The sequence below is a fragment of the Cariama cristata genome, unplaced genomic scaffold, assembly GCF_000690535.1.
Source record: "Cariama cristata isolate BGI_N322 unplaced genomic scaffold, ASM69053v1 scaffold30943, whole genome shotgun sequence".
Taxonomy (NCBI): domain Eukaryota; kingdom Metazoa; phylum Chordata; class Aves; order Cariamiformes; family Cariamidae; genus Cariama; species Cariama cristata.
In genome coordinates this window covers 249-14113 of record NW_009608362.1, presented here as the reverse complement: position 1 = coordinate 14113, position 13865 = coordinate 249, and the positions used below count along the sequence as shown (strand labels likewise).

The window sequence follows — 13865 nt, the reverse complement described above, 5'->3', positions numbered from 1 at the left end:
CACCTTCGTTGCCCTTCTCTGGACTCGCTCCAGCACCTCAAGGTCTTTCTGGTCGTGAAGGGCCCAGAACTGAACACAGCACTCGAGGTGCGGTATCACCAGTGCCGAGCACAGGGGGACGATCACTTCCCTGGTCCTGCTGGCCATGCTATTTCTGATACAAGCCAGGATGCTGTTGGCCTTCTTGGCCACAAGAAGGATGCAGCCTGCGTCCCTCTGCCAAAAACCCACCCCGGCACCTTTAGCTTCTTCAACGGTCTGGTTTGTTGTTGTGGCAGGTGCCTTTGGCAGTATTGTGGGGAAGCTGGAAGCATTTCATTTAAGCCAGAGAGGTTTTCACCCAGTGATATGGAGCTCTTGCTGCTTCCAGTGGGAAGAAAGGCAGAGCCTTTCCCTGGACTGCTTGGTGAGGCAGCAGCTCTGCCAGGGGTGCTAGTGAGAAGCCTGAAGCCCAGCACAGAGGCCAGGGTGCAGTAAAGTTGTTACCATCGCACTAGCTTACAAAAGATCCTGTATCCAGCTAAGAATATTCCCTACAGGTTTCTGTTAGTAATATTCAGCGGGAGTTGCACATCCCCAGCCATGTTCTGTTGCTGGACTAGTAGCCTAATGGCAGGCTGCTAAAATGGGAGTGAGTCGTGTAGTTAGTTGTGAAACCAACCATGCTCTACACTGCAACTTGCAAAAGCTTATATTATTTTTCATCTTGAGGAAGACAGAGCCCTGCCCTCCCCGCTTTCCACTGAGGTTGCTGAGCATAGCACAGGGCAGGAAGGTGGGAGGCTTTGTTTTTTTACCCCATGACCAGTTATTACACCTTTCCCTGCATGTGGGATCTTGGTCCTGACTTTTCCTCTAGTGCTGTAGATAAGTGCATCTTGTGTCAAACAGTTTATTCTAAATTTGTGGTAGTAGTTGCCGAGAGTTTGGTGTCATTGGCATGTTTTAGTTTGGCCTTGGTGTAAATCTTCTCTGGCTAACTTGTTCCCTGACCCCACTGGCTAATGCTGCTGCCTGCTCTGTTCTTCACAGGTGGGTGTTTGTTGTCAAGAAGGGCTATCAGGACACAGACACATCCCTCCAGAGCTCTGTCATCACCAAGCTGAAAGGGGTAGCCTTCACCAACACCTCGGAGCTGGGGGAGAGGCTGTGGGATGTTGCAGACTACGTCATTCCTCCACAGGTTGGCATCACCCTGCTGCTGTCGTCTCTGCCGTTCAACTAGAAAGACATCTTCCAGCGTGGTTGCTGGTGGAAAGGCTGAAGTGATGTATCCAGGTCTTTCCTGTGAATAAGCAGGAGGTGGGCTACAAGAAAGCAATGCTTTGCCTTCTCGTAGGTCTTTCCAGCAAATATCAAAGCAGCCTTATCTCTCTCGCAAAGATCCGTGATACTTGGCAAGCAGAAGTCCTGTGGACTTCAGTGGGACCGCTCAGCTGAGCGAAGTGTCTGCTTGCCTCCGTTCCTGGGCTAGAGCAGGCATGCACGGGGCAGCCCAGGGCGGATGGGAGATGGAAAGAAAATGTGGTGCAATTTGAGTGATGAGGGTTGCTTGAAATGTGTCTGGCTAAACCTGCCTTGCAGCTTCCTTGACTTGGACAAAGTGAGACGCACAACTGATGCTTAAGTGGACAAGATGGCAGCGGATGTGGCCCAGCACCAGGTTGGAAGCTGCCCAGCTGTGCTCACCAGGGGCTGTTTGTGCTTTCCCTGCTAGTGTCCACCATGTGCATGGAGAGGTGTGAGGGGAAAATCAGGGTCCTGTGCTGACGAGGCAGAAACTTATAAATTGAACAATTTACTTGTCTGTGGATAAGAATAAAACTTCACCTTCCTCCTGCTGCAGCTCACGTTTACTCAGACCTGTGGATCTATGCTCTGTGTCTCCACCAATTTCAGCGCAAAGCCTCCGTCTCAAACTGACGTGTGCTGTGCAGCAGGAAGGCCAGGCCGTGTGCTTGCGATGCCTCTGGTTCAAACTGTGTGGAAGGAAGTGTCCCAGGAAGCCCTCAGCAGGTGGCTGATGTACACACCGAGAAATGAAATGGTGACACTAACCAGTATTTTAAGTTGTCAGATGTTTCTCCTGTGACTCAATGGTCTTATTACTGCATATTTGCTTATCAGGAGGCCTTGTAGTATGGTGTCCTGAGTAGAGATAGCCAGCTCTGCCTCTGGGCTATGGCATCATGAAGCCAAACATGACTGCAGTCAGGCTACAATATTGAATCCAGCATTACTGCAGACTGCCCTGGTGTACAGACTGCCCTGGCGTCAGCCTCCAGCAACCATGGTGATGTTAGACCCTGGGCTCACACTGAAACTCAGCAATATCTGTGGCTGTGAGTGCAAATGTAGACATCTCACGAGCTTTCTGCTCCATGTGCTGATTACTGTTTGTCTGCTGAATGTCTCAGGTCAGCCGTGTGATGAGGAGTATCTGAATGCCTGCTACCAGTGCATTAAGTGACTTGCTCTGTTAACTACTGCGTAATCTCTCTCATTTCACTTTGGAGGAAGAGTCCTGCACTGTCCTGGTGGGTCTGGGTGGGCTCGTTTGTACTGGAGAGACTCGGGTAGCAGAGCAGGAGGCAGTGAGGGCTGGAAGAAACCCTGTCTCCTCCACAGAGCAGTGGGCAGCTCTCCTGAGCCCACCAGCGTGGCTGCTGACCGACGTGTCCCTCCTGCTGAGGACAGACATATCAATGTCCCAGGGTTCTGGTGGGACGTGGGGTAAATCCAGCCCATGCAAAGCACAGCGAGGGAAGGAGAGTGAGCCAGGTGAGCGTGGGAGCACTGAGCTCTGCTTTCGCGGACGGAAACCTGAGATCTCTGATTTTTATGTGCAACAGGCAGGGCTGTGTGTTGGAAGGGGTTTTCTAAGAGATGCCGGAATAGATAGCAGGCACTCAGTGTACTGAAATTTACCTTGAGGGCTGAGAACGCCCTTGGACAGGGTGAACCAGCGGCACTTTGGGGTTAAGCTTAATGTAGAGCAGGGATTCACCTGGTGAATCCTTCACTCGTTGCTTTCTTGGGCTTGTTCTCCAACAAGTTTGCAGAAATGTCTTGTTCCCTGTTGTGGTTCAGAGCAACCTTGTAGGGTCAGGGGTCCAGAGTTTGCTCTTGATCAGATATTTTGCTCACACAAGCAACCAGTGTTACCCATGGCAGGGCCTGACACACTGCCGGTTCCTGTCGTGGGTGAGGATTTTTTGTCTGAGATGCTGTGGGCTGCCCTGCCTCATGCCAGGACCGTGGGCTGGCTCTAATGGTTATGTGTGCCCCCTCGGCATGACGAGGGTCTGGCTGCCCGGTGCCAGGGGCTGTCAGGAGTCAACCTGTGTTTCTGTAGCTGCTGCCTGGTGCTGACCCTCCTCCCTTTCCTACGTGCACACGGTATGGAGCAGAAATGGTAGAAGCACATGGTTTATTTTAGCATTCATTTCACTTTTGAGTGGAGAGCCAGCCTCCACCTGCAGTGCTGTGGTAAGGTGCTTTCTTTCTCCTCTTGCTGACAGTGCAGCTGTCTTCAGGCTTGTTTTTCCTGTGGTTTCCTTTGGTGGTTGGTTGTTAAGGGGAAACCATTAAGGGAAAAAGTTAAAATAGTTAACTTTTTGCTGAATGTGGGGAAGGGACGAAATAGAAGCTGTAAATGTGCAACGAAAGGAAGGCTCCAGAACAGGAGTCAGCCATGCATATTGTGGCTTTCCCTAAATACAGCAGAAACACTACACTGCCAGAAATAAGGATGTTAGGGATGAAAAAGCAGTCAAGTCCCTCCTTGCATGTCTCAGTCAGTCATCCCAATGGCTCAGTAAAGGGATCTGTATTCTCTCTATTACAGCCGTGCTGGAAGTGCTCTGTTTTGGTTTATCACATGTCCATGGTGTTGCACTAAATCTGCTCCTGTGCTGTGCCCTGCTGCCTTCTTCTGTGAACTCAGGCTTCTAACAGCACAGCTGGGGCGGCCAACCTGACCCTGGTTGAGAACAAACACCCAAGGCTCTGCAGTGGGACAGGGCCTTGATCCCTGATCAGGCACCATGTCCTTTTGAAAACGGAAGACAAGTGCTTGCCGAGCAGCCAGTGAGGCAAGGTTCAGCACTCCTGCTCACCAAATTCACACAGTCTTTGAAGCAAAACCCCTTAAGCCATAGAGACCTGCCAACCTCATCCAAACAAATACCCAGACAAAGGATGCCGTTGTTTCTCAGCCTGAAAAGCATCAGGAGAGAGGGAAGTGTTACTGTTCTGCGAAGAACAGCATCCTTCTTGTAACAGGTACTTTAAGAGTAAAACAGGTTTTCTAACTCTTCCTGCCTTACTTTGTTTATTCTAGGGTGAAAACGTCTTCTTTGTCATGACGAATCTGATTGTGACCCCAAAACAGAGGCAAACCATGTGTCCTGAGGTAGGAAGAACTAAGCCCCTTGGCCCCCAGACCCCTACCAAACTGGGGGTAAGAACTGACAGAGGACACCTGGGGAGCAACGAACACAGGAAGGATGAAAGGCGAATGGTTTTTCTCTGTAGTGTGCTATCTCAGTTGGGAAAATCGGACTGGTTACTGCAAACCTGGGAGATTCAGCTGTCTCAATTTCCAGAGGCACTGATCATGTAGAGTCTTGCTGACTTTAACTGAAGGTGTTGGACATCTGCCCAGCTGGAGATGAGACCTCAGCAGTCAGTGATTGTTCAGGGTCAGAAAAGGCCATAGGAAAACAACTTTGAGGTGCCTCAGTCTAGTTACGGGTAGAGGAGACTTTCTAAGAGCCCCATCCAGGGAAGGGCTGAACATTGAGGCTTTCGTTACCTTCAGGACATGGGAGGGTGCTTAGTGCCTTCCAGAACGTGCCTTATGGGCCAGAGGCACGAGGTCTTTCTGTGTTTTGTTGAAATGTCCTCTCAGAATGGGCTGGAGCCTGGGGGAGGAAGACGCTGGCCATCCAGGGAGTGTTTTCTCCATGTAGCAGAGATTAATTTTCCGTATCACAGGCAGAGGGGTGGCCCAGGCCGAGAGCACAGCTTGCTTGTACAGGATGTGGCTGTCCTCTAGTGGCTGCATTAACCTGGCGTGCAGCTGAGAGAAGGGTAATTTGGGCCTCTGAGAGCTTACAGCTTAAATCAAAGGTAGGGTTATCTCTTAAGGTGAAGTACTGTGGCCTCCTGCCTGGTTTTGGTGAGTGCTAGGTGATGTCTGGGTTTTTCCGCAGCCCATCCCTCTCCAGATTGAGCAGAGCCCAAAAGCAGGATGTCGTAGCTGAACCATGGTGTTGCTGGTGGTGGGATACTGCCGAGCTATTTGCATGACCTACAGTTACCACTTCAGCTGCACGTTTTTCGTGTTCACCATCCTATAGAGAATTCACCCCACCTCACCATCACTTTGTTACCCCTCTGAGTCTCGTGTCCTGTCACAGGTCTCACTTCTGTGCTCTTCTACTTTGCAGAGTGTCAGCATTCCCGATGCCCTGTGTTACAAGGATGGGGACTGCCTGGCAGGGGAAGCAGTGGTGGCTGGCAATGGTAAGGGTCCTTAATGGTTCTTCCTCCTGTTCTGTATCTGAAAGAGTCGTGTTCCTTCAGAGGCGTCAGCCTGGTTACAACCCCAGAGATCTCTGATTACAGAGAGTGGCAAGGACTTTCTTTTCTTTACTGTCTTTTATTAAGGTTGCTGCCTTGCTTACAGCAATGTGGTGGCTGGGCCAGAGCACCCCAGGCTGCTCAGAGAAGCACCAAGAGAGTGGTTGTTCCAGCTGTGAGGCCCTTTCACAGAAGGGAGGAGGGCTTAAGGTGGCAGTGAAAAGCGTCTGATGTTCATGTGCCCTGTAGGCAAGGAGAAGAGATGGCTGCTCTGTGTGACCTTTTCTGTGATGTCTGTGCTGCAGGGGTTAAGACTGGCCGTTGTTTGAAAGACAGGGACAGCATCAGAGGGACTTGTGAGATACTGGCCTGGTGCCCAGTGGAGAAAAGATCCAAGCCCAAGTACGTAGCCATCCTATGCTGTTTCCAAGCTTAGATTGCTTGGCTTGTGTGTCATGCAGGGCGGTTTCCAGGTTCCCTCTGCTTGGACGCTTGCTTGAATGTTGGTTGTTCCAGTGCAGGAGGGAGCTCTGCACGGTCCCCTGGGCAGGACTGGCCCTCTGCTCCCCCCTGCTTAGCTCACCGGCTGTCCCGGGGCTGTTTCCAGCTCTCAGGGCTTCCCCTCAACCTGCGTGCTCCTCACCAACTCTTTGCTGGCAGCGTGGGGAAAGAGGGGTGGCTGGCGTAGTGCCACGGGATGAAACCCAGCTGTTTCTAAAATGGCAATTCAAGTTTTAGCATGAGGGCAGGGTACAGACGTGAAACAGATAACAAACCTTTCTCTTCCAGGAAACCACTTCTCGCCAGGGCAGAAAACTTCACTGTTTACATCAAGAACTCAATCCGCTTCCCCAAGTTCAAGTTCTCCAAGTAAGTGCAGGTGCTCAGAGATCCCTCTGTCCCCTCCATCACCGAACCAATAATCTCGGTGTCCTCCACTGGCCTTCTCCTGCCTGAGCCTTGGCGTGGGGAGGTGGATATTCCCTTCCTATGGTGCAGGGGGAAGCCTTTGGCTTCAGACTGTGTGGGAACAAGGAGATCATGAGGGAGGGCTTGGAGCTTCCCCGAAAGCAACTAGGATAAGGCTGTCTTTCACCAGATGAGGTCTGTGTTGGCTCCTACAGCATGGAATGCACCAGAGCTCCTAAGGCAGATGGCTCTGTCCACCAGACAATGCATAGTCAGGTTCCTGAGCTGCTTCTGCTCCCAGATATTCCTCCTCCTCCATAAAAATGAAGGTGCCTGGACAAGGCTGGGAAAATGCAAATTTAAAGATATTTGTTTGCACTTGCTGCTACAATATGAACAAAATAAAGGAGTGTAGACAGGAGTGTGTTCTTGCTGTTCTCCCAGGCTCAGCTAGACATTTCTAGCATCTTTATTTTTTTCCCTTGAGAAAAGCAGGTGGCCCTGGAGCGCTCTGGCAACCTATTTCATGTGAGTGCTTTCTTGAGCCCAGATTCAGCTGGCCTACTCCCTGTCTGGCCTGGAAGTCATTTTTGTGTGGGCAGACTGTTTTCGCTGGGCCAGCAGTGGAGAGGCTCGCAGGGTGACAAGGCTGGTGGCAAGGTGCCATTTCTGTTGTGCAGGAGGGGTGTTGGAGAAGTCTCTTGTCTCTGCAGTCTTCGTGGCGTAGGCTGTGTAGGCAAGCAAAGAGGGAGACAAGGTGGATTTCCCTCTTCCCTCCACGCAGGATGAATGTGCTGGCAACCAACAATGAGTCCTACCTGAAGAGCTGCCACTACAGCACAGAGCATCCCTACTGCCCCATCTTCCTCCTGGGGGACATCGTCCGGTGGGCTGGGAGCGACTTCCAGGAAATGGCCTTGGAGGTAGGAGTGCCCCTCGGGCTCATGCGTCTTCCCAGCTGGCGGTACCACTGGCTGGGCATCCATGAGGAGAGCCACTGGCAACTGCCCAGGGAACTGCCTCCTGTCCAGGGTGCAGAGGAGAGATGCTGGTGCTTAAAGTCAAGCTGGTCCCGTTTATCCTGTCCCCAGGAAATGTGAGGCAGGGCGATGTGGGTCCTTTTGGAAGAGATGGTCGGGTCAGTTGTTTGTTATTCAGGGCTGCCCAGACCACTGCTCTGCCAGTAGGGTTTCTTTGTTCAGTTTCAATGTTACTGCACCATCGGTTTAAACCCAGAACTCTGGAAGGCCAGTGGGGCTCCTCTGCTCAGAGAATGCCCCGGGAGGCTTCCCCTGTGGGAAATGGACATGTTTCTGCATGGAGTCCTGGGGCTGCAGCACCAAACAGGCTGCAACCCAGCATGCGAAGCACAGTGGAGAAGATGGAGCCAGTCTGAGGCATCCCGGGAAGCATAGGGTGAGAAAAGTGCAGGCTTTGTGCTGGCTACTGCACTTGTGAACTTCATCGCTGCATAAAAGAGCATCTTCTCCACTGAAGTATGTTACAGCCACTTAAATTAATGAAATCAGTGTCCTGGGATGAGAAACCTCCTCCTAGGATACCAGCACAGGGAAAGCTAGGGATTCCGTGTAATGTGATTAATATCATAAGCGAACTTAGCCCATCCATAAGTGTGTGTGCTCTAGAAGTGCAGCTCTTCTTGTCCCTGGAGAAAACTTGCCTAAGGATCTGATAAATGTGAAGACACGTTAACTGAACTAAGCTTAAAAAACTGACACTGTCTCTCTCTTTCGTTAAGGGAGGTGTGATAGGAATTCAGATTGAATGGAACTGTGATCTTGATAAAGCCCCTTCTGAATGTAATCCTCACTATTCTTTTAGCCGGCTGGATAACAACTTTGCAGAAAAGTCCATCTCTTCTGGGTACAACTTCAGGTAAGTAAAGAGGAGAACACGATGCAGTACCGCCCTTGGGCTGAGCTGGTTTGACTCGCAGGCGTTGGAGGTTGGCAGTGAAGTAGTACCAGACTGTGCCAGACACTGCCCCAGCCAAGCACGCTGCTTTGCAGAGGAGGGGAGGGAGGGAAGCGTGTTCATGGCAAGCTAATGATAGGGGAATAGATCTGTTTGAAGAGAGAGGTGAATTCAGATGGGTTCTTGGGGGCACGGGGCAGATGGTGGAGTTAAAATCAGCATTGTTGTATTCCAGGTTTGCCAAATATTACCAGGATGCTGAGGGAGTCGACTACCGGATGCTCATTAAAGCGTATGGAATCCGCTTTGATGTGATGGTGAATGGCAAGGTGAGCTCCCAGGCCAGAATATTTCAGAGCCTGGAGAGAAAAAAGGTGGGACACATTTCTCAGTGGGGGGACAGCTCTGGGATGAGAGCAGCCTCCCTGGCTTGTTGTAGGAAAGGGCTCTTGCCGTTCATCCATGTGGAAGCTAACCCTACATAAGAAAGGAGATGACCTGGAGGGCGGTTGAGTCTGCATCTCTTCTACCTAAAAACAGGTTCATGTGAAGTCTGACAGAAGTAAATATGTCCCAGAGACTTGTTTTCCATGCATATGCGCTGCAGAAAAAAGAAGCCTAATCCAGGGATGACGCAAGCTCACAAAAGCAGCCATGGACAGTTGGATCTGAGACACACACAGACCTTTAGCCTCCAAGATTGTCCACTGCAAATCTTCCATGGTTGTGCTTGCTTGTTGCTAACAAAACACACCCACAAGCACTAGTAGCTTCCCCGGTGTAATACCATACCCGTAAGTTTGTGTCTCGGGTTGTTCTTTCACCGAGTACTTCATGACCTTTTTTCTTTTAGGCAGGGAAATTTAACATCATTCCCACCATTATCAATATCGGTTCGGGGCTTGCTCTCATGGGAGCGGTAAGTGGATGTATTTTCTTAAAGTAACATATTGGGACCCAGATCCCCCATTTAGCTGTTATGAGACAGTTGGTTTATATCTTCTCCAGCAGAGTTTTTGTTACTCTGACCGCTCGGTCAGGCGTGTGCTTGTGTCCTGTCTTAAAGGCATTTGTTAGTGTACCTCATAATCTAAACACCCCTAAGATTACATAGACTATGAAGGAAAATACAGCTCCTACAAGTTATTCTTCTTTAATTAATGCTCACTGCTAACTAGATTAGAACACTCGCTTTTCTACTCTAAAGATTAAACACAAGTTCTTTCTCTTTGCAGGGAGCTTTCTTTTGTGACCTGGTCCTGCTGTATCTGATTAAAAAGAGTAACTTTTATCGAGGCAAAAAGTATGAGGAAGTAAAGTAAGTGAGCTTGGCTTTTGTGTTTAAACATAATGGCTTTATTGTTATGACTAATAGAAATAGAAGGAGATATGGGAACACAGTAAATGGCAAACAAAGGCCAATTCCAGGAAATCATATTCCTCCAAATGAGTTTAGCCAAGTTACTCTCTCCCTCCGTAATTCATTGCTGCGGTTAGCTGCGGAGCAAAGGAAGCTGCTGTGTCATGGCTGGACTGTAAATGGCCTTGTACTGTCGGTCTGTAATGGCTGAGGACGGAATTGGGGCAGCTCCAAGAGCTCCAGAGCCTCATGAAACTGAAAACTAGGGCTTTAGCAGTACAGAGGGTGACGGCCTTTGTGGTGAGGTGTGACGGGCCTGGCTGGCACCTCTTCCCCACGATGCTTCCTGAAACAAAAATAGCCTGCTGGCCTTGTCTGTCACGTTTGCTTGTTTCTTCAGGTCCAGCTCCAGGAAATCATTATCTAGCCCTGCGCTGAATGGGAATCAGAGCCCTGACCAGCTCGGTGGGCTCTAGGCACAGCGATGGGTCTGCCAGCTGGACTCGTGTTCCAGGAAAACCATGCAGATGTGAAATCACACCAGGACTGGGAGGTGGAGATACCCCAGATCAGGTCTACTGTCTATTATCGGGATTCCCAGAGGAAAAAAAAAATTCCTTTAAAGACTGCCCTCCTTTCCTCAAGACGTTCTCTGGTATCCTGAGCTTGCAGCAGTGTGTCATCACTATGGATTTATAAAGTGATTTTATAAAAGGAAAAAGAAGGCACCAAATGAATGTTTTTATATCTACTGATAGATATAGCTGTACGTACGTCAATAGCCAGCGTTATCCCGTGGGTATGCTTCGCTTCCATGTGCGGAAGAACCATGATGTGAAACACCCCTGGCACTCTGAGGAGGGCCGAGGCTGAGGTCCGACCTGCCTCCTGCTCCGCTGGTCTGCGGCCGCCACTTCTAACCCTCACTCGTGTTCCATGCAAGATTAGCTGTACAGCAGCAGGACTGCTCTTGTTGGGAAGTGCAATGAAGTGCAGCATTTCAGCAGCTCTCAGAGCCCGGGGGAAAGGGGCTCGTTATGCTACATCGCCTGTGCGGGCTGGGCCTGTGTCAGCATTCGGGGCTCTTACTGCTCTGTGGGGTGTAACCATTAGGGCTCGAAACGGTGCTCCTCCAGGAAAAGCCTTCACAACAGCTGCCACAAGGTGCTCTGCTCGTCTCAGGAACAGCAGGAGAAGGTCCTGCCGCAGCTCTGAGTGGAGAATCAGTTCAGCCATGGTGGGTCCCAGCTACCTCACCTGCCACCCACTGTCTGTTTGTAGTTGGCCCAGAGAACCGACATTTCAGAGCACAGGACAGGTAACAGCAGGCAGAGGAGTATTTTTGAGGCAAGGCAGGGACAGATGTTTTTGTGGTTGATGGAGGGGGTAACGCACTGAAAAGCAATGTAGCACTGGGAGTACCTGCACAGGGGGATGGTCCTCGCATCGCCCTCCTTTGTTCAGTGGCTGGTTTCATTTCCTTGGGATTGTCCTTTCTGCATCGCTTACCAATTGCTCATGGTGGGGAGAGCTCTGGATGGAGGACTTAATGCTTCTGCCATTTTTCATAGTACCCTGAGCTGTACTGCAGAGACTGCAAAAGGGAGCTCTGTCAGGTGAAACAGACTTTGCCAGGTTCTTCCCAACATACCAACAGGAGGAAAATTTAGAAGACAGATGTCCCCTACTCCAAGACTCTGGTAACTTCCAAGAAATAGGAGCACTTCTTTGTTTCTCAGTAGAGAAATAAGTCTCATTGCAGCCCATTTTGTGAATTTGTGCTTATGTGGGGAGGTAACTAATCCCAGAAGAGTGCTTCTAGAATATCATTGTTTGAAGTTTGCATTTGCTTGAGCTGATGGGAACCAACTCCCCAGCTCCTGAACACAGTAGGTGAATACATATTCCTGCCTCATTTAAAGCTTCCACACTGTGGCTTGATAGAAACTGACCAGTGTTCTGTAAATGCTACCACATCGCCATTGATCAGGAGTCACGATAAAGATTAAGTGTTCCTGTGCACTCTTTGACTACCAAGATTTAAAGGACAACTGACGTATTGCCAGGGCAGCTGTAGAGAGGGTGGCGTCGGGAGAGCTGCTGGGATCGGGTGTTCTGCACAAACGGAAACAGCAAGCTGCACTCAGCTTTGCTTTAACTTCTCTAAGGTGGTTAATCTGAGGTACAGGTTGATTCTAAATTAAAATTCATCTGTTAGCAGTGGCAAACTCCAAATCCAGTCATTGACAGCAAACCCCACCCAGTCTAGTCCACTCCCTCTGCTTCTGTTCAGAGGCAAGTAAGTATTGAGTCAAACATTTAGCTAGAAAATAGAATTAAACAGTGGACTTGACTAAAATAATTTGGGATAAGCCGTGTACCTCTGATGCTATAATCATATCCAAAGCCTCCTCTCTTCCATGACAGAAGTCTCTCCTCTATGCAAACACGAGTCACCATGTGTACAGCTGCCCCAGTCAGGCCTGTTAGAATTGCCACGCCAATAAAACAGCACAGGCTTTTGACTGTTGGAGCTTAATTCTATTGGAGTAAGTTCTAGATGGTGAAATGCATGGTGAACACCGCAGGTGACATCAGACCAAGGCACAACTCATGGAGACCAAGTAGCTCATTGTAACATGGAAAGCTAACTGTGCTCTACTGAAACCAATGTTTCCACTTGACAAAACAACATCCTCTTGTTAGATGACCAAAGCTATTTCCTGAATTTACGTCTTCAGGGGCTTCAGGCCCCCAGAATTCCCTAGAATATTTCCCTTCTTTATACCATCTGCTTAACACAATTCCCACAACAACTGCTGTTAATAAAACATAACCAGATTCCTTCTCAGGAGCTTGTTTCTTTGGGTTTTTTTTGGTTGTGTTTTTTTTTGTTTGTTTTTTTTTTCTTTGTATTTGACATACAGCAATAAAATTTGTCACTTTAGGGTGATACTCTCCAAGACTTTTCCATACAGTGTGTTTTTTAGGTTGCGCACACCACCACCTCTTTGTGATACATACTTAGGCTAAGCAAGTCAATTAAACACTGAGTTTGCACAAGCAGGTCTACAGCAAAGATACTACCTGTACAGTGGGCGAGTGAATTTTCCTTTCTGTTCCTGCCAGAGATACACAGAACCACAACAACGCACTATTTAATTACAGAAAATGCCAGCAGGCTTACAAGCGTGTTGAGTAGAGCCTGAGCTGGCAGGTAGTAAGACGCTACACTTACTTGGTTGTCTGCGTTTCATTGGACACAACAGTACTAGAAAGGAGCAATGTGTCTGACTACCGCGTATGCCGGTGAAGAGCACTGTGTCAATGTCATTTATTGATAGCGTGTACCTAAAGCAATTGTCGAAGATAACATTTGTGCTAGCAACTCAAATACATTTCTGTACCAAACCTTTACATACACTTAATCACATGCAACTGTGCAGTATTTCCTTGTGTCAGTGGATTATTTTTAAGAGTGTTCTGTTAGACACTGCTTTCATCAGTATTTGTGTGTAGGGACAGGCAGCAAATCTAGAGGGGACTGTAATTGGTGTCTTACCCAAAACGCAAAGGATACAAGGGACTACATTAACCAAAACTCATGGTTGTGCCTGCAATTAGGGACAGAAGTTATTCCTTAACGATCAAACAAATATTCACGGGAGGCATCCACGTGGTGTTTCACATTCAGTTTAATTAGAACAGTACTACCGATTCATTTGTACTTGGACATAATTTACTAATAGTATTAACAATACAAGCGATGAACACCAGTTTAAAAGGTAAGCTGGCCTAGCTGTGTAGATGACTTTGGCAACAGTCCTCCTGCTTTGTTAAAAAACACTGCAGCTAACGTGGCTCCTAGTTGGTTTAGTAGACATGAACCATGCCGTAAAGGAAAGTCCAGAACAGGACATATGTGAAGAGCCCTCCAATAAGCCCCCCTGTGAAAAGCGGCCTTCGGGATTTAAAGTACTTATTCCACCGCCGTCCGGCTTTTAACACCAAAAGCACGGAGAGGAGGACGGAAGCCAGGAAGTAGAAGATGAAGCCGTGCAGGCCGGTCAGGCCG

The 13865-nt window shown here is 49.1% G+C and overlaps 2 protein-coding genes across 2 annotated transcripts in view; one reads left to right on the top strand and one right to left on the bottom strand.

The window, feature by feature from the left end:
• The window catches only part of P2RX5 (purinergic receptor P2X, ligand-gated ion channel, 5), a 12356-nt gene extending 2090 nt beyond the window's left edge, over positions 1-10266 (top strand). The window contains exons 2-12 of the mRNA XM_009697100.1: positions 1033-1183; positions 4343-4414; positions 5454-5529; positions 5892-5988; positions 6376-6456; positions 7280-7418; positions 8255-8391; positions 8666-8759; positions 9284-9349; positions 9666-9748; positions 10191-10266. Of these exons, the coding sequence (XP_009695402.1) occupies positions 1033-1183; positions 4343-4414; positions 5454-5529; positions 5892-5988; positions 6376-6456; positions 7280-7418; positions 8255-8391; positions 8666-8759; positions 9284-9349; positions 9666-9748; positions 10191-10266 (1072 nt within the window). The remainder of the gene's footprint in view (positions 1-1032; positions 1184-4342; positions 4415-5453; positions 5530-5891; positions 5989-6375; positions 6457-7279; positions 7419-8254; positions 8392-8665; positions 8760-9283; positions 9350-9665; positions 9749-10190) is intronic.
• A 3397-nt stretch (positions 10267-13663) lies between these two features.
• The window catches only part of EMC6 (ER membrane protein complex subunit 6), a 359-nt gene continuing 157 nt past the window's right edge, over positions 13664-13865 (bottom strand). The window contains 1 exon segment of the mRNA XM_009697098.1: positions 13664-13865. This exon segment is cut by the window's right edge and continues 29 nt beyond it. Coding sequence (XP_009695400.1) covers positions 13664-13865 — 202 coding nt within the window.